This window comes from Suillus bovinus, assembly GCF_016758785.1.
Source record: "Suillus bovinus strain UH-Sbo-P2 chromosome Unknown EDB93scaffold_9, whole genome shotgun sequence".
In the NCBI taxonomy this organism is placed as follows: domain Eukaryota; kingdom Fungi; phylum Basidiomycota; class Agaricomycetes; order Boletales; family Suillaceae; genus Suillus; species Suillus bovinus.
In genome coordinates, this window is record NW_024542065.1 from 133,115 (window position 1) to 152,463 (window position 19,349).

At 43.9% G+C, this 19,349-nt stretch overlaps 6 protein-coding genes across 6 annotated transcripts; 4 read left to right on the forward strand and 2 right to left on the reverse strand.

Moving 5' to 3' along the window:
* Positions 1 to 6,162: 6,162 nt before the first annotated feature.
* EDB93DRAFT_1079490 (uncharacterized protein) lies at positions 6,163 to 6,399 on the reverse strand (the record flags this gene model as incomplete). Its single annotated transcript, XM_041445463.1, has 1 exon — positions 6,163 to 6,399. A coding segment is annotated over one exon (237 nt), but the record flags the coding sequence as incomplete, so codon positions are not given.
* A 697-nt stretch (positions 6,400 to 7,096) lies between these two features.
* EDB93DRAFT_1335385 (ribonuclease H-like domain-containing protein) lies at positions 7,097 to 8,467 on the forward strand (the record flags this gene model as incomplete). Its single annotated transcript, XM_041455308.1, has 4 exons — positions 7,097 to 7,549; positions 7,591 to 7,659; positions 7,716 to 7,937; positions 7,995 to 8,467. The coding sequence occupies exons 1-4, from the start codon at positions 7,246 to 7,248 to the stop codon at positions 8,465 to 8,467; spliced, it is 1,068 nt and encodes a 355-aa protein (XP_041310823.1). The 5' UTR covers positions 7,097 to 7,245.
* A 2,069-nt stretch (positions 8,468 to 10,536) lies between these two features.
* Positions 10,537 to 11,951, reverse strand: EDB93DRAFT_1247197 (Pkinase-domain-containing protein; the record flags this gene model as incomplete). The annotated part of the gene is made up of 8 exons (XM_041452559.1): positions 10,537 to 10,610; positions 10,665 to 10,813; positions 10,862 to 11,010; positions 11,068 to 11,232; positions 11,286 to 11,369; positions 11,418 to 11,687; positions 11,739 to 11,815; positions 11,870 to 11,951. The coding sequence occupies 8 exons, from the start codon at positions 11,949 to 11,951 to the stop codon at positions 10,537 to 10,539; spliced, it is 1,050 nt and encodes a 349-aa protein (XP_041310824.1).
* Positions 11,952 to 12,100: 149 nt separating this feature from the next.
* Positions 12,101 to 13,141, forward strand: EDB93DRAFT_1127031 (SET domain protein). Its single transcript, XM_041448767.1, has one exon. It carries the CDS (start codon positions 12,181 to 12,183, stop codon positions 12,766 to 12,768), a length of 588 nt encoding a protein of 195 aa, XP_041310825.1. The 5' UTR covers positions 12,101 to 12,180; the 3' UTR covers positions 12,769 to 13,141.
* A 213-nt stretch (positions 13,142 to 13,354) lies between these two features.
* EDB93DRAFT_1079463 (uncharacterized protein) lies at positions 13,355 to 15,133 on the forward strand (the record flags this gene model as incomplete). The annotated part of the gene is made up of 6 exons (XM_041445461.1): positions 13,355 to 13,507; positions 13,563 to 13,673; positions 13,725 to 13,805; positions 13,868 to 14,435; positions 14,485 to 14,824; positions 14,875 to 15,133. The coding sequence occupies 6 exons, from the start codon at positions 13,355 to 13,357 to the stop codon at positions 15,131 to 15,133; spliced, it is 1,512 nt and encodes a 503-aa protein (XP_041310826.1).
* A 973-nt stretch (positions 15,134 to 16,106) lies between these two features.
* On the forward strand, positions 16,107 to 18,424 carry EDB93DRAFT_1079402 (major facilitator superfamily domain-containing protein; the record flags this gene model as incomplete). Its single annotated transcript, XM_041445452.1, has 13 exons — positions 16,107 to 16,264; positions 16,323 to 16,359; positions 16,411 to 16,557; positions 16,618 to 16,680; positions 16,733 to 16,928; positions 16,997 to 17,186; positions 17,236 to 17,300; positions 17,349 to 17,477; positions 17,532 to 17,608; positions 17,666 to 17,846; positions 17,898 to 18,091; positions 18,141 to 18,299; positions 18,350 to 18,424. The coding sequence occupies 13 exons, from the start codon at positions 16,107 to 16,109 to the stop codon at positions 18,422 to 18,424; spliced, it is 1,671 nt and encodes a 556-aa protein (XP_041310827.1).
* Between the last annotated feature and the right edge of the window lie 925 nt (positions 18,425 to 19,349).

Below are 19,349 nucleotides of genomic sequence, written 5' to 3' on the forward strand. Positions count from 1 at the left end.
TCGTTCAGCTTTGGCAGCCTTAAACTGGAGGCGAGAATCAAACTCAGCCTTTTTTTGATCTTGCTCTACTTGAATCCACAGAGTATGCTCTCGCTCCTGCACTTGAGCAACTTTCATCCTTCACTCACCAAGGGAGGTGGTAAAGTCCTCAATATGGCTGTGCATTGACTTTCGCTTCTGGTCACTTGCACAACGGACAGAAGATGACTCAGACTTAACATGTGGAGCAGGTGTCATAGGCTCGTTGGAGGGTGACGAGAGAGGAGTGAAGACAGTGCTTGATTTGTCATCATCCTTAGGTATACTCGGGAGATGGTGAGTGAGGCCACTCAATCAGTATCTCATCATCACCATCTATGGTCTGTCAAAACATCGTGAAATTATCTAAAGTATACTCGAAGGAATAACATAATACTACACATCTGAGAGCAGTTGAGGATAGTTAGATCAAGCTGAGACACACTGTTAGACATGGCAGAGTGATCCACAGCAGGACTCTCGCAATACAAGGCATTCATCTGTTTGTACCATAGAAACTTATTTTTGACTTGGTCTGTATAAGAAAAAGGTGTGAGCTCACATCACAGACACTTGTTGAATCATATCCCATGCATTAAAAATCTTGCTGCCAAAGGTTATCTCATCCTTATGATCAGCATCAATTAATCCCTGACCAATTTGTGACATTGAATCACAGTGCTTTATGAATGCCTTGTGTAGTCCACTATACATAATTTTAAGCTTTCAATAATACAACATTAAATTGAAGTAAAATACATAGTAATTTGTCATACAGTCCTTAACAGTTTCTGCAAGGTCATTGAGGTCTACATCCTTCCATGGTGAGTCCTCATGATTGAGAAAAAGGGCTATAGCCAATTACCAGTAAAGACTTGTAGGGTGGTCTCCAGTTGAAACAACCAATAAGTGCTCAAAGAAAGTGCCCATACTACTAGAGTTTAGTGGAACCATCTCATCTGTGGATAGTTTCACCATCGCTCTATGACTGTGAGAATTTAGAGATTGTGTTCAGGTTAGACTCACACTTGTAAGCTTTGGCTGGAAGAGTGATAACTTGTCTCTGACTGATACCTTCTGAGAAAAGAGCTAAGAAGTGATATATACAAAGCACACCAAGTTTTTCCACTCAAAGAGGTGTAGTTATATAACTCTTTTTAGTCAGCAGATAGGGAAGTGTCATTTGGATTGATTAAAGAACTGTTATATGATATATCTCCTATCTGAACCCTCTGGATTTTGTCATATACTGCATGTCAGATTCAATCTGGTATTCCATTTCTGTCCTATCTAACTCTATCCCACCTTCATTTTAGAATCTAATCTGTCCCTTTCTGTTATCCACTGAATCTATTCTGGGTCTGTCTTATGTCTTCTGCAGCTTTTCTCCTATCTCTTGGTACTCTAGATCTGTCTTATGCACCACTATGTTCCTGCTTATTCTGTGTACTTGTAAGCACCCAGTCCGAGATTCATTTTCATCTTGTATTTAGTTCTCCAATGTCATGGTCATGGTCACTCTACATAGTCCATGGTCATTCTACCTAGCTCATGGTCATTTTATGATACTAGTGTTGTTCCTGAAGCAATCTTGAAGTTCATGCTCCTTCTGGAGTGCCATCAGCATTAACCAACATCTTTTCTCCATAGTAGTCTGGATAGGGTTGGGTGGCAACAGCGAACAAAAGTTCTAGAGCCAATCTTGGGCTGTCGTTGATGCAACATTCCAGATTGTCTAGAATTCGTTAGTATCATGGTGTGATTTAAATAGTATACATATGATCGCCGAATCACACATGGTCAGTGGCCCTGGTAGACTCGTGGATGGTTGAGTGCCCAGCTAATATCAAGTAAGTAATTTACAGGAATCTTCGTTGATTGACTCATGATGAGTTCAACAGGAGCTTTGAAAAAATTCACTTGTTCCATCGTACATAAATGATGGTAGTCAAGAATATGTTTAATAACAACAACAATGATGATCAAGCTTTCAAGTACCGTATGGCTAGTAGTTAGTACTACCAGGGACACGACTTAATAATGTTTCCTTAATTGGATTTTACCTAAAATTGGACCAAAGTAGGCAAACCAGTTGGCAGCTTCATCATGGCAAGGGGACTGTTTCACCCCTTGCCATGACCAATTCCATCCATTGCGTGATTCTGATTCCAATGAATCCAATCATTGGTTGCAGATGTCCTGCTTGAATTGGGGCATCCTTATGTGATTTACATTGTATTGATATAATCTACTCCAATAGTTTGAAACAGCTGTGTCACAGTTGCAATTGATTCATTACCCGGAGGACAATTCGACACTTATCTTATTGCTCAGTAGAAGACATATCAAGTACTACTTCAACCCCTCCCCAAATCATGGGCCAGCTGTTGAACATATCAAGTGGCTCCTATTTATCTTCTCCCTCAATCACTGCCTGTGGTTCGACCGCAACATCGACAGTGCTACCACATTCGGATACAGTCTTTAGTATGTCAATGTTTCTCTTCCTCTGTCAATGTCAACTAAAACTTTCCTACTATTACATGATTGATTTGTATTTAGGTAAGTGTGGTAAATTAACTCTGATGTAAAGTGGACTATTATAACCTAGATTAATTCAGTCTTGCCTCTACTTAATATTCTAAGACCAGTCATAATTATTGGCTATATCTTAGTAATAATACTAGTAGGTATAATATTTTGGGTCATCATAGCTTATAGATGCAATGAGGCACAACTGAGAATGTATGCACTGGTACTAGCTTAGTTTGTCTTTTTAGATAAAGGGCTACTTGCATATATGTATAATAATTTTCTAACTCAAAGTTCCTACTGATATGGTCTTTAGTAATTCAAGATTTCTTTCAGCAGCTTAGTTAGCTATTTACATCCACTGTCACAGCTTCAGGCCTAGGTATAACAACTCCTCCACAGTATTCTGTAAGTATCTAACATTTATCATGCTTAAATTTATATTCTAATTATTTTTAGCTCTATGATACTAAATCTTCAACCTATAGGGCACATAATATAGATACAGATATGAGTTTTGGTATAATAGATTTTGTTAAAGTAGAAAAATCAAAGGGGAAAGATAAATCTTTGGATTTGGATTCCAGCTTTGTTGTATATCTTATGGAAACGATTGAATCTCTCCTGCTCCTGAAAAGGATCAGGCAGATGACTCCAAGCATCAGTGAGGACACTCGGATCCATTCAAGCACCTCAATATGATTCAATTTTCATATCTGATCCTGAAAAATATGCTATTAGAGAATGTGATGATTTTATTTATGATAATTGGTATTTATTATGAATTAATGTAAAAGGTTTAGTTACTTATGTATTATTAAAGGCCATCATGTGACAGTCTTATAGGGAATCAGAAGTCACAAGTAGAAAAAGGCTAATATGAAACTTCATAACTTGGAATAGAGATGTAAAATATTACTTGTCATTGATGGAGGTCAGCAAGACAAAGATCTGGCCTAGAGTAAGGGAGCTAGAGACATGATAGATAAAGATTTTTGTTTTTGAAAACATTTTTGCTGTAGTGCCATAGAGCATCAATGTCATATACTGTATTCTGAACCTGGTCTGGAACACTTTTCCGCCCTTATCTGTTACCTCTGGACCTGTTCAAATCCATCATCTGACTCTCATCTATTAGTTTCTGAACCTCCAGATCCACTTTGCATATGTACTTAAAACTTGTATCAGCTATGTGCGATATTTCTAATATCTCTGTCTCACTTATTCCGTTTACCTATGTATATCTGTCTGAGAATGCTGTCCAACCCCTATACACTAGTACTTGTACTTTGTCCTCATTTCCCAAGTTCTGTGACATCTGTACTAATGTTTTACTACTACCAGAACATAGTTCTACACTCTGCTTACCAGTAGTACAGCACTTTCTGAAGTACTTATAAACCTGTAAAATACTTGTAGTACTTTAGTTAGATTATCAATTGCTACTCAACATCTAAGTTTCCCTTCTTCATAGACTCTCTTGTCACAAATCTAAGTTCCTTAGGAGTTCCGTCTCCAAAGGACTAATCCATCTCCACTCCTACCCCTATTTCCAGATACTCTGTACTTAGTCCCCGCACCATCTTCCTTCTATCTCAGACATCATCCGGATAGCCTTACTCTTTTCCTTTCTACTTCAGACATCATCCAAGTAGTCTACCTCATCCCCACTTTCACTTTGGACATTGTCTGAGCCATCCCCCTTGTTGTACCCCACATCGGACTCCATCCGAGTAGTTCTCCCTTCCAGTCCGTACCTACTCTGAATAATGTTTGCATAGTAGTAGGCTAATTAGCATAGACACACTCTGTTCAATTTCCATCAGACACATCTTCCAAGAACTGGACTGTACCTGGTGTCTGGATTTCCATTGGATATTCCATTCCAAAATCTAGGGCCCATACTCGGGAAAGGAGCACAGTGTACGAGCTGAAGCCAAGCCCTTTTGGATCTGTCTATATAAGAGAACCTTTCCAGTTCTTAACAATCACAATAACACCGAATTTATTAGTAATTTGATAAAGGCAGAACTGCTCAATCTAGTTCCTGGAAATACATTCAGGACAAATATCAAAAAGCTAACATGGTCACAAATCTTAAATAATGTACCCAAACTACCAGACCATATTTTGGATATGATATGTTAAGCTGCAGAAAAGAAAAACAAGGAGTATAAGAAGAAGCACCAGATAAAAGCTCAGAGAAAACTAGCAAACATCAGCATAACACACATAGAAGCATGATAGACAAAGCATGGACTAAATGAGTGACAGATCTTATAAAAACCTAGTAAAATTTCTTTTGAAACTTCTTCAGAATGCTTATATCACCATGGGATTTTCAGTTATTGCAGCAATTATGTTATGTTTATTTACAATCTCCATTCTCTCTAAAGCTCTCACTGAGACTTTGAGAAGTTTATTTACAGAACCTCAGTATCCAGTCATATCCTCAAGATTCAGGACATCTAGAGGTTTTTTGACTTTAGTAGCCAAAGAACCATATAAGTTTTGTCTGATTTTATTCTCCCACCTATTAAGCAAGTATGTAAGGCTTTTGCATTCCTTGAGACACACAATGTCCTCAATTTGAACATGTGCAACTTCACTATTTTAATTGAATATGAGAGTACATAATGTTATAGAGCTTGATGTGAGTTCTCTACAACTAAAAATGGTATTTGGCATGAACAATGAATCTAGTTTTAATATTTGCATACTTAGAAACAGTCAATGATTTGTATCATGAGAACTCACTAAAACAATTTGAAATTGGTATGTATTGCTTGCTCTGGAGTGACTGGAAGATCCACAAATCTAAAGAGGTTCTTTCATTTCTGTAGAGCTTGAGCTGTGCCTCCTAAACTTGATAAAAATAAAACACTAGTACAATAGGTGATAGTAGTAGGGCTTAATTTTTGTTTTTTTTGGCAAAATAGTTATGAACTTCTGTAAAAGCATGATCTAGGGCTTGTCAAAGGTGAGAGCTAAGATAGTGCAAGCCTTAGTCTATGGTGAAAGAGACTAAATATTCCTATGTACAAACCTAAGATAGTGCAAGCCTAAGAACATGCTAATGAGTATGGTAGTAATAGGAATAATGAGAACATACACACCTCAGTCTATGGTGAAAGAGACTGAGGTGTGCTGAAGGCATCTATCAGCCTTAAATATCGAGGGAAGTGAGGGGAAAGGAAAATAATCATAACTAGGTAAGTGACGTGCAATGACAGATGTGATATTAGACTGATACTAGCTTGGGTGCTCTGACGGATCAACTCTCAACACTTCCACTCGTCAGAGTACCCAGCATACTCTGGCAGCACAAGCCCATCTCCTCTCGATGCTGTATTCCTGCGGGGCAAGGCAGTGCCTTCATTAGGCTGTCTGCAATCATTTTTGACATGGATTTGTACTGTAGCTAGGGATTAGCATGGGTATACCCCGGGGTATATGCATTGACACCTGCACCCACACCCACCAATATACCTACACCCATACCAGGGGTGTGGGTTTTCACGTGGATACCAAAGATAGACACCCATATCCGTACCCATGGAGGGTATACCTGGGGGTGTCATTGAATTAGTACTACGAAAACAGCAATTGTAGCTACCCTAACTGTATTTGGTCCCATCCTTCCTCAAGTTCCAGCTCCTCGTCACCTACAACATCCGTGAGGTTGCTAACAGCTAAAATGTCTTCGTTCTTCACTAGACCCAGCTGGCTCCAGTAACTCAAGCACAAGAGGGCGCGAGTGGACTGCACATTTAAGCGAGAATGGACATGCGACAGGACGAGGCGGCCACGGCTGAAGAGCCGTTCAACATCCACTGAAGTAGCTGTGATCAATGTTAGAAATCATTCGAAACGAGTAGGTTGCTTTTACCTTCTTTGGCCGTGTGCTGTCCACACTGGCACTGTCATCATTCTTTCTCTTTTTTGATTTGGCCTCGAGCTTCTCATCAAGTGCAGCCTTGGCTTTCCCAGTTAGTTTGGTAATCTGTTTAGCGGCAGAATGGAAGGGGTTTGGCTGCATGACAGTAGGATGTGTTCGTGATTTAGAGTTTAGAGTTAGAGTTTGCAATACTATTTGTATGTCTTTGGAGCTTTGGAGTTGGTAAAATATATATCTGCTTACTAAACCCACACCCACAACATACCCACACCCACAACCTATGTGGGTTTCATATACCCATGCTAATCCCTAAGCCAAGCCTACCTGAGCCAATGCATGACTGTTGATTCAACTTGTTTAAACCTATTAATGGGGTTTAATTTTATTTACACTAAGCTAATGGGTCGCATGATTGCAGGTGTCGTTGCAGACGACGTGTTACCCCGTGTCTAACTCAAATATCTCGATAAAGTTGTGCTGGGTTTGAAAATTTCTTGTACCACGTGATGACTCGATATTCTACCGATGCCCTCGGTAGGAGCCTGGTGTTACACTGGCTTTTCTCTGGCAACGTAGCCTTGACAGATTTCAATATTTGTTGTACATGGCAGTAGTCTGTACTAAATCCTACTTCTTTAATATTGTGTAGTTGTATTATCCGGAACAATTGCAAATTCTGAGGCCAAATATAGTATAGGGTAGCGTCCATGTTCGCAAGGTTTTATCCGAGTCAAAGAAAGCGTTTTCGTACACCGAACTTCATCCCTGCAGCACCTCACAATATATCATAAACTATAATGTCTGGCACTGCAGAAGGCTTTGTCAAACCCGCAGTCTCACGCCCAGAGCTACCGCGCTACTTTTGGCGAGACCAAAGCCCTGCTCACACACGCATTCGATACATCACAAATCACCTGGAAGCAGACTTCGAATTATCTCGTTTGGCCATAGGACCTCTTGGTTTTGACCTAGAATGGCGCCCCAACTACAGGAAGGGTGGGAGAGAGAACCCCGTAGCACTTGTTCAGCTCGCTGGTTTCGACACCATATTGCTCCTACAAATAAGCGCTATGTCAGGTATGAGCAAGACTTCAAAGAACAGTGAGCTTCCATAACTTAATTCAGAATATCTCTACTCGTAGAATTTCCGTTGAAACTGAGGGAAGTGCTTTTGGATCCATTGCGAGTCAAGACTGGCGTTAGCATCCAACGTGCGTCAAATGGAAGGTCCGGAAACCCACAGCTTATCTTATAATTATGTATTCAGGGGATTGCAAGAAGTTATATGAGGATTGGGGCGTTTCAACACACAACTGCGTAGAGCTAGCCCTTCTTGCCCGTTCGGTCGATAATGCCCGATGGAAGGGAAAGTACACCAGCCCACTTGGATTATCTCGCCTTCTTGAGACCTACGTGGGTTTCTCTTTGGCGAAGGGGAAGGTGCAACGCAGCAATTGGGAGCTCCGTCTTTCTTTGGTCCAGCAAGAATGTGAGTGCTAACGTGGTCAAATGTCGTGCTTTCTCAAATCTTCCCTTAAATATGCAGATGCAGCCAACGATGCGCATGCTGGGTATGCTATCTATACTCGGCTGATTGCATTGGCTCGAGATATGCCCAATACAGACCCATATTACTACTCCTTCAGTGTTGTGAATGGCTTGGTGCTAGATCACCTCGGCAGTTCTCAGTGGATTCCCCACAACCCTTATTACGATCCAGGTCCACCGCCTCCTCCCAAGGAACCGAAGGAAAAAGAGAAAAATAAAACACCCAGAGCACCGACGTCAAGTGTCGTCAGTCAAGCCACAACCTCTTCTGGATCCTCTTTGCAGGACAGAATCGGTATGAGAAATGACTCACAGGGTCCTCTACTTTCCGGTGTCCCCGTTACACCTGCCGTGAACTCACGAGCAGAAGCTTTCCATCGGACTCCTCGTAATCGCCCTACTTCCACCCAACGGCCTAAGAATCGTGGTTATGACCCTGCACAATATTCTGTTACTATGCGCATCCAGTAACATGGGCACCAGGCAGGAGCACGACATGGTTCACACCAGAATGCCAGGAAAGGAACTATTCTTCCCATCATGGTCTTCGGATTACGGTTTTTGCGAACGTTGCAAAATAGTACGGGCTGTTGCTCAGTCTGGCTAGGGCGTGAGCTGTTGGTTCTTTTGGTCCCACATGTGATAATGGCGATCCTCGTGAAATATCTGGTTTCATAACCGTAACAGATTCACTTCTCGAATGGTCATGTCACAAAACATTTATCTACTTCCATTACAGTTGAGTAAGCTGGGGTATACTTGCCCTTCTGGCATGCTAGATGTATATACTGTGTTTCAAATTCTCAAATGTTACTTATATGAATACGGCGTCCCGAAGAATGAAATGCCTCACCCTGAAATTTTAAATACTTATCAAGTGACGATGTCTGCCCGTTGGCAGTACATAGTCTTTCACAGCTAGAACTAATTAGAAGGAAGGAAGATAGATTGTCCCTTCTTAATCACGGGCAACATCGGACCCTATCATAGATGACTTTGGAAAACGTATTGATAGCGCCCATAGTCGACTTACACTCATTAACATTTCTTCCCGTGCATTTAATATTGGTTTGTGCCCCAACTTAAGAGAATATCATAACGAGTTAAACATTTACAATATATCCAAGGCACGGCAAACGAACCTTACACACCGCATGACGAACAACGTGCCCGATCGTGATCATACGGAGCTGCGAGAGTCGTTAACGTTGTGCATGGGACATCATTAGCCCAGGTGCCGAAGGACCCTCTGCAGTGCAAGAAGCATTGCACAAAGTTTTACACGTGCAGTGGGCGTGCCTGCCTTCTGAATTCTTATCCTCCGTCCGTACGGCAGTGCAGAGATGACTGCTAGAGGACTATCATACATCCCTGGCCTCGTAAGTATAGCGCATCCTGCGTTCTCGCTGATCGTCCTTGGCGTACGCTAGCTTTGTCAAGCAGCCAATACGCTGTAGGTTACCGAACACGGTGGCAGTAGTGCTGGAAACGGGTACTGCACGAAAGATTAATTGCTGATTGGCGCAGTACTCTCCCCTGAAGTGAAAGGGTTGCAGATCAATCGTGTCAAATACCATTACTGTAGCAAGCGTTAAATTTACTTCGCTTTACCATTATTGCTTGCACCGCTAGGGGGCTTGCACTGCTAGGGGCAGAATTTGTCCAATGCTCAACCTTAACAAGCAGTCAGTATTTGGAGAGATGCTTCTGATATCACATAGATACCCTCATAAGATACCGAGAGGTAACTTTATCCGGTCAGGTCCAGAGCATAGGAAATTATGTGAACCCAGTGGCGGTAGTGTCCTCATGCGCCAAGTGAATACGGTCATTACTTGAACTTGGCCAGAGGGGCACCAGACGAAGTCTGGATCGACTTCACCTTATGCTTGAGATGCATCATCACACCACCAAATAATAGGAAGCTTTGAAACATATGCACGGCAATAGCGCCACTCAGATTAGCGACGGTCACCGATCCCGCGGCTGTACTGGAAGCTGGCATACCGATGTAAATCTCGACCTAAAGTGATTCTTGAGATTAAAACTACATTTGTTTTTTTTTGACGTACATCGGAGTGCGGACCTGTCTGGCTCACTCATAGATCTCCATTTCCGATGACTGACCCTTGTTCCGCTACGCACGTGTGGTTCCATGGCAGAACGTCGTCTAATGTCGCCTGTGACAGATGAAGCTTAAGTATAAGATATACTGATAAAATGGAACAGATGCCGTCAAAGCCGCGACCGTCGATCATGGAACTAAGGGGTGATGGGTACTATGAGGCGCCTGAAAAGGACCGATTGCCGCACTCACGAGTGATCGAGAAAGCAAAGCGAACCTGTCACATGTCAAGACATGGCATCGATAATGTTGGTAATGGTTTGAGTTCAGCAAAGCTATATTTCTTGAAGACACACAGTTTCTTTGCACCAGAGGACACGCTTATCGGGTTGGAAAGGTTGTTTTGGCAGGATCATATGCAAAGGAAGTAGTACAAAACTTTCGCAGTCAGAGATGAAAAGAAGTGAGATATAGATCAGGCCGATGATGTTCCCGAGTCCTCGCTTTCACCGTCAGCAGAAGTGCCAGATACGGGGTTGCGGACGGGTTCTGTAAGTGAGGTAGGTAAATATTGACAAGTGGCCGAGAAAGAGTTTCACAAACCGAAGTAGGGGTGTGCTTGGGCTTCACGAGCAGTCAATCTCTCTTGGTGATCATATCGCAATAGCTTATCTAAGAAATCGATCGCTTCATTTGATATATAACGCTGGTTTTCGGATGTGATGAACCGAGTCCAAGGCTTCCGAGGGTACCTAATAGCGAGTTACTGGATGATCAGCGGTCGCATTTGAAAGGCTCACCTTCCAAGGAGTTCATCATACTGGGGATCCAGCCGTATGCCATACTTGTCGATATATGTATAGAGCTCGTCCGTGCCAAGGACTTTCGCTATTTTGACCAGCTGGTCGTAGTTGTCGTGACCATGAAAAAACGGTTCTTTGCGGAAAATCTTGTAGCAGATTGCGTCAAGTCGAATCATGATCCATGGAAAACTAAGAAATCATACCATAGATGCAAACATACAACCATAACTCCACATATCCAAGCTGTAGTCGTATTCTTGAAAGTCCACCAACAGCTCCGGTCCTTTAAAGTAACGCGAAGCCACACGGACGTTGTATTCAACCTTCGGGTGGTAGAATTCAGCCAAGCCCCAGTCTATCAGCCGCAACTGCACTATGAAGTCCAGCTCAGTCCATTACGCGGGTTGATAAGGATGCATACTTTGCGCTGTTCATGATCAATCATGACATTATGAGGTTTGACATCTCTATGCATTATTCCTCTTGAGTGGCAGAAGTCCAATGCCTAAAAGACTATGGTAGAAAATTTTACTCGAAATCAGTTTACACATACCTTGAGAAGCTCGAACATATAAAAGCGGACATCGTAATCAGTGAAACGAGGATATAAAACCTTGAAGTCGACGTTGTCAACGTATTCCGTTATTAGGCTGGGGATCTTCGACGCGGGATCTCGGACGACATCGAGGAGGGCCACGACGTTCGGACCACCTGCAAGGTTTTGCAGGATCTTGATCTCTCTCTTAATTTTCTTCTTTTTCACAGGCTTGAGCACTTTGATGATGCACTTCTCATCATTAACTACATTGACACCTTCAAAAACCTGTATGGAGTGATCAAACTTTCTATATCGATCTAAGGACGACCATCTTACTTCTGAATATTTCCCTCTGCCAACTTTGCGCACTATCTCGTAATGATCTTGTGTTCCCCACTGCACTTGAAGGTTGTCTGAGCAGAAATCGTCAGTACATTACAAAGGCCAAGTGATTTGAGGTCTTTGACCGTATTCATGCCATGCAGGACCAAAGGTAGCATTGACATCGCGATAGATGCGTGCCACAGATTTTGTTGGAGGTCGCACCATGGAATGAGAATAGAATCAGCAGTCCAATGGATGATTGAAAGCCCTTGTGAGGGCTGGCACCAGTGTTTGGCGCGAGTCTTTCGTGTTTACCCACGGTGTTGTTTTCCTTAGACGCTGACCCATAAGGAATATGACTTTATTCCCTCTGCCTAAGATCTGATAGTGGACACAAGACCTCAGTGAAGCTTGAAGTACTTAAATATTCGACACTCCTCATCAACAAAATATCATGTCTTCCAGCTCTCGGCGTCAGCCTCCATCATGGCCCTCTCATATCCAGTACATCAACGCCCCGCGTTATCATTCTTCTGTGCCAGGCCCCGTGCGTTCTCTTCTGATCAGTGGCACTAATCCCGCCCCCCAGCAAACACCGATTAAATTTCCTTCGACATCTCTAGTTCGCGTGAGGTGCATCACAGAACCTTCTCACCCTGCACGAGGACAGCACGGCCTTTTTGCTGTTCGAAAGATACCTCCTGGGTCACATATCATTGACTATATTGGAGAAGTCCATTGCCAGGATAGAGCTAGCTCCGACTACGATCTTTCACTTTTTCGGTCAGCGGATGGAGATAATGTAGGTGTGGATGCCAGTGTTATGGGCAATGAGGCTAGGTTTGTCAACGATTACCGTGGTATTCGAAGCAAACCCAATGCTCTTTTTGTGGAGCGCCGTACGTCGCAAGGCGAACTACGGATGAGCATTTGGAGTTCCAAAGATCTAATACAAAAGGGCGATGAGATCTTGGTGTCCTATGGAAAAAGTTGGTGGCGCTCCCGAATAACCCAAACGGACGCGTTACCCGATTTCGCTTGATCAAAAACATCAGGCTAACCACGGTCCGTATCATCCGTATCCTTGTTTCCGGTCGAATACTGATACTAAACAACGGTAATACGTCCAGAGGAGCCCAGATTGTTGGATGGTCTAAGCTTGAACGGTAGATTTGATAGAGGATCCGAGCACGGTTAGAAATGACCTTCCTTGCAAGCGATTTACGTGTGCTTCTGTAATTTGATCAACAGGTTGGACCTATAAATCGTGAATCGGACTGCTAAGCTATTTTTTAGCTCTAAGCAGGAATAGGCTACCCGTGTACACATACTGATTCGGTATGCGCGCTTCTCCTCAACGTGCTAGCCTCATAAATTCTGACCCTCGATCTCTCACTTGACGCGTAAATTCCGACTGTCATAATACTAGTAGAATCAAATATGGATTCTACGATTGTTCTACGGTGTTCGGAAGTAAGACATTCATCCAGAGTGATCTTAGTCAGCAGGGCAAATAGTCGTACATTCAAAATTCGTCACGTTTCTATTGGGCGCAAACACAATATTGTGTTCTCTTCAACTTACTCGTGTTGCTTCGCTGCTATTTGGGTCGAAAGGCACAATTGTAAATGATCCCTTACTTGCGGTCGCTTGGAGCTTCGTCGTTCATTTCTTTTTACGGTTGTGCTGGACAACAAAGTAGGCCGAATACCCGGACATTCTCAACTTACCGAGCTGGCCGCAATGGCCACTGTGCACGAAACCAGAGGGTTCGTCACTATGTTGCCACAAGGTCTGATCTATAGTCATCACGTCATACTGACTGTTATCTTTTAGCGCGCCTTTCATGCGTCTGCATCGCTGCCTGCTCCTCCCAAGGACCCTTATCAGGTTTTAGGTGTCAAGAAAGATGCATCTCCAGCAGAAATCAAGAAAACGTACTTTTCTGTGCGCATCCGAACTATTCAATTGATGCTCTAATCACGAAACTCTCTGCAGCTCGCCCGAAAATATCATCCAGATACAAATCCTGATAAAGGAGCGCAGGAAAAGTTTGTGGAGATACAAGAAGCATACGACGTACGTCATTTACTACCTTTTCATTGATTTATACGTACTGGTGTCTTACATTGTAACGCAAGATTTTGAAAGACGAGAAAAAGAAGGCTGCATACGACCAATATGGCGCTGCGTCACAACAACCAGGCTTTGACCCTAATGCTTTTGCTCGAAACCCATTTGCAGGAGGTGCAAGCGGGTATGGTGGTTTTAAAGATTTCAGCGAGGCATTTGGCGGAAGTTCAGGTCAAGGCGATCTATTCTCGCAGTTGTTTGGCGGTGCCTTCGGGGGCCGAGCTCGCTCCGGGTTCAGCCAAAGTACTAGAGGAGCAGACATTGAGGCACGCGTCAACGTCTCGTTTTTGGATGCCTGCAAAGGAACCACTTTAAGTGTAAATGTCAACGCTCTGTCAACATGTTCAACATGTGCTGGTACAGGCTTGAGACATGGAGCCAAGCGTGCACCTTGCGGGTCATGCAACGGCACTGGTACAAAAACTTTTGTGATAGATAGTGGATTCCAGATGGCAAGTACTTGTGGAACATGCCTTGGCTCTGGTTCCACCATTCCCCGTGGAAGTCAATGTGTAGATTGCGGTGGCCAGGGTCATGTGCGAACGAAGGAAAAAATCAAGGTTGATATCCCACCAGGTCAGGAGTTGGACATCGATTTCGCTCCGGTAACTAATATATTGTACAGGGGTGGAAGACGGAATGACTATCCGCATCCCGAATGCAGGCGATGCGCCATTATCAGGCAAGGGCAGTCACGGCGACCTGCTTGTCAGGGTCAATGTCGCTCCTTCCAAAGTTTTCCGTAGGCAAGGTGCAAACCTTCACCACGAAGTGCGGATACCTTTGCATACTGCACTCTTGGGCGGCCGTGTTCGTGTGCCGACACTCGATGGGAATGTGGACGTTCGTGTTCCCAATGGTACTCAACATGGCGAGGAGATGGTGCTAAGAAGCCATGGTGTCCCGTCAGTTTTCGGTGGTGATAAAGGGGATCTTTATGTTTCTTTCTCCGTGCAACTTCCAAGGTGAGCGAAATTGATGTTCATTAGCACCTACGTAATCTACTTTTCCATAGATCTTTAACGAAACGACAACGCGAGATTTTGCAGCAATATGCGGACGACGTCGAGGGTCGGCATAACAGTCCAAGACATGACCCAGTTCCGCCTACCGGCACCTCAGCTGGTGCTCAGTCAAGTACACGAGATGCGAAGGATACCAGTCTAACGGGTGATAACAATGGTACGACTTCATTTTCTCATCCGTCACCGGCTTCCGTGGGTGGCTGGGTGTCTCGGATATGGAACAGGATACGAGGGCTTACTGGGTCTTGATTTATCCATATTTTGGTCCGTCCTGACGACATTTCGTTATCTACCACCTGTCGCTTCTCAATTCAATCAGCAGACGAACTGAATGCTGGGGATATGGCAAAAAGTAGTGGGCTATCGGAGAACGCGGAGGGTGAGCACAGGAGGAGGGCTACGGCTTAGAGAAGATCCATAGAAGCATAGTGAACTACACACTTTAATGGGATAATTTCCCCTGCAACTACCATACGATGTTTGCGTGGAACAAGCCCTGTGAACTTAACAGAGAGTAACTTAGTGTTTGCCCTGAGAATGCATGGAGGCCGTAACTTTGTACCTAATGGTAATTTTGTCTAAACGTGTTTGTGGCTGTAGTAGGCAGGTGCCGCGGTGCCAACACTTAACATTAATCGAGCTTTCAAGTTAATGTAAGTACTTAATGGTAACTTCTCGATTCGTCTCTTCGAATCTGAAGAGAATTAACCTAGCGCACGGCGATCTCGCAGCGATCTTCTTGCAAGGGAGTTCTGAAGTATAGATGCCATCAAGGCATGCGCAACGAGGCGGCTCGAGCGTGCTTGCCAACTGACTCCCCCACACCGGGTTCATCATCTTTTTCCAAATTCAACCCTATTGACTGCAGTAATGCATGCTGTCAAAGACCCCTTCTCTTCTTTATGCGGGCTGGACTCTTACTACAAAGACTTCACAATGCGGTCAATTTTAATATCATCATTGGTAAAGCCTAATGCCAGCGCATATTGACCGCTCTGTCTGCGGACCGCAAGTCAAAGGGTGATAGTCCCAAGGTCAAAGAAGTCCTTTTATCGAAGTCTGGTTATGCCAGATCTCATCGAAGCCACCACCTAGCCAAAGGGTCCTTGTATGTATAAAATGGCAACGAAGACAAGGAGAACGTTACACCTCGAGCAGCCTTTCTTACTGTGCTCTCTCTTATTGCAAGTTCCAAATGTCTTTAGACAATGCAGCTCATCCTATGCCTACTCATCCTCCTTCATGCTCGTCGTGCTCGGATGATGCGTCCGCGTCATCGGACAGAGCACACGCCAGCGATTGTGCCTCTCTTGATTCTCGTGACGAGATCCAGAAAGTCCCGAATCATTCGATGTCCCGACTGCTTTTCGTACACATCGGGTAATCTTTCACGCTGCTCGAATGGCTGTTAGCTTATCAGTATGTGATCGAATTTCAGGGCCGCGATGACACTGTTTCTCGCCACAACAGATTCTGTGCGTATCCTCTTTTTAACTTCGAGTGCCAAGCATTAAGCCAGCATATAGACTATTGTATCAACCTCTCTGCCGACAATCGTTAGCGAACTCGGGGCCTCCCAGAGTCAATATACCTGGGTCGGGGTTGCATATATGCTGACCCAGACGGCCGGGCAACCCCTGTATGGAAGACTATCCGATTTGGTAGGACGGAAGGTTTGTTCTTTTTCAAACTTGGAGTAGGCTGAGTGGATTTACATCTTGCCATATTACTAGAACGTTTTATATGTCAGCATGATGATTTTCGCCCTCGGATCCTTGCTGTGCGGGGCCGCAAAGGTTGTTTGAATTTGTATTATTCTGCATTTGATTTCCTGATTTTTATCTCTAGAGCATCATATTACTGATAGTCTTCCGTGGATTGGCTGGTCTCGGTGGCGGTGGTATTGTCAGTTCCGTTTGGGTTATCACATCAGAAATCGTCGAACCACAACACAGAGCAAAGTGGTCTCAGGCTCTTAGTATCACTTGGAGCTGTTCTGCGATCGCGGGCCCAATACTCGGAGGCTTATTCAGCAGTAAGTGCTGTAACGAATCTTAGATCCAAATCTCATTTCACTCCCGCAGCTGGCTTCTCCACGACAATCAACTGGAGATGGGCTTGTATGTCATTTGCCTCCTTTCTGTGCTCCAATCTCAAATTGCGGGTCACTAGTTTACATGAATTTGCCTGTATGCCTTTTCGCATTCTTGTTGCTGTCATTGTCATTGCGGAATGTTACGCTCGGACAAGCTAAGCACGCGTCCTGGAAAAACTTCACCGAGAAGTTTGATTTTATCGGACTGTACGATATGTTTTTTGCTTTCTTGTGTCATGCTCATATTATTATACAGTCTTCTTTTCATGCTGGGTACCTGCTGTTTGGTCATTGGTTTCAGTTTTGCTATGAGTAATGGATGTAGGTTCTGTCATATTCAACGCAAACATTCTACTCACCATTATGCAGGGACATCGCCCTCAACGCTCTTGCTAGTTACTCTAGGCCCTGTGATACTAGCCTGTGGTGGGTTTTATGAAGTGCACACCACACGCGAGGCATTGTTCCCGCCTGCCGTATTCAAAAGTCTCACTGTTGGTAAGAAGATTCATCGCGTGGAAGGCTCTTCGATATCTCATATGAATCATGTAGTGATCATTCTAACTGTCACATTCCTTCACAACTTCGCATTCACTTCAGGCACATTTTACCTTGCACTCTACTTCCAAGTAAGGTCGACCCGTGCCTTGTCTGTGGACCTGATTCTGACTCCATGATTCGCATAGGCTGTGAATGGCATGACCCCACTGCAAGCAGGTGTGCAGATGCTGCCATATTCACTCGGGTCATCATTGGCTTCGATGCCAGCTGCCTGGTTTATTGGATTCTGCCAGAGGCATAAAAATGACACCAGCGGACAAAAATGGACGATTGTCAGTGGATTACTCATCTCCACATTGGGTTTCAGTGAGGTCGGACATACATATACTGAGGGCGGTCACTGATGTTGTGTAACAGGTCTCTTGATAACACTCAAGGATGCCTCCTCGCACTTCGCGCAAATTTCTTTCCCCCTTATCGCCGGTATTGGAATCGGGTTCCTTTTCCACGCACCTTATCAGGTCTTTGTGAAGGCATTGCATCCTTCGGAACTCGCTACAGGGACTAGCGCGTTCTTTCTGGTAAGATTTACAGGAGCTACTATTGGCCTAGTAAGTCCGTCTGCCTCGTTTGCGCATCATTAAGTTAAATGTCTTCAAGGCGGTTGCTGGGATGGTCTTTGATAGACGATTATCTCACGCATTACCTGTTGGTTACCAAATCCAGGGATCATCTTCCATTAATTGGAGATTACTGAGTCTCATTGAGCCGCTCTCATTGAGAAATGAGGTCCTGGGTGCTGTGACTCTGGCCATTCAGGTGAGTTTAGGTCATTCCGTTCTACCCGTTCTCGACTAATGATATCATAGAACATCTGGATCGTTTCTGCCCCTCTGCTAGGCCTGGCCATGGTGGTATGTGATTTCCTACAAGTGATGCTATGATTTTACCAATCTGCATAATCAGATCTCGCTGTTTGTGAAGTGCTTTTCGGTAGAAACTGCGAACCAACATGACGCTATCCACGAAAAAGCTTCACACCAAAAGTCATGTATCAGCTCACCGCCTAATAAAGTTTAGAGGATCAACATTGCTATTCTTATTGTACATAGATAGACTTGCTAGACGAGTATTCTGTTGTTCTTACAAATTAAAGGGTTTTATGTGTTATAATATTCCTTGCACACATGAGTAAAGATGCTAGCCAGGAGTCAGTAGTGTACATCTTAGTGTGCACATCTAGCGGCTTTATCAGGGGTTCTGATGTCACGTAGTACATTAGAAGCATGTGTTTGAACGCTTTATGGCATGCAAACCTACCATGCTGCAGATAGGCCGATACGTAGTCGAGATCAGGTTTGGGGTACAGTCTTCATAACCTTTCAATGCCGAGTATGCCGTCTAACAAATGGATACAATGCGGCATGCACATGATTAAGTATTCCTCCATGTTAGTTAAAGTGGTTTAGACGGCCTGGCACGGGTAGCACTTGATCTGGAAAAAGAATTCAGACGGTAACATTGTACAGCTTAGAAATGGAATTACAAAAGTTGCAAGAACGTCCGGACCTGAACGATCATGCCGGCAACTTCTCTCGTCTACAACATGATGTAGACGAGATATAGTGGGGTCGCGCAGAAGACATCAGTGCACCTCGTGGCTTACTATGAGACTAACGCATGTTCCCCAACAAGCCTAACTGCGATATGTTGGCTGCGCGTAAACCCGCGGCTACAAGGATGCGAGTCCTAACAAGCGGGCCGCGACAATGTTTACGACACAAGAGATGTTTGGGCGTGATTCGTAGACTTCAAAACAAAGTTTCGGATTGCCTATCGTATTCATATGATCAGAACTTAATGGATAAG

Excerpts from the sequence above, each read along its gene's own strand:
- EDB93DRAFT_1127031 (XM_041448767.1), top strand. The coding sequence starts at position 12,181 with ATGTCTTCCAGCTCTCGGCGTCAGCCTCCATCATGGCCCTCTCATATC.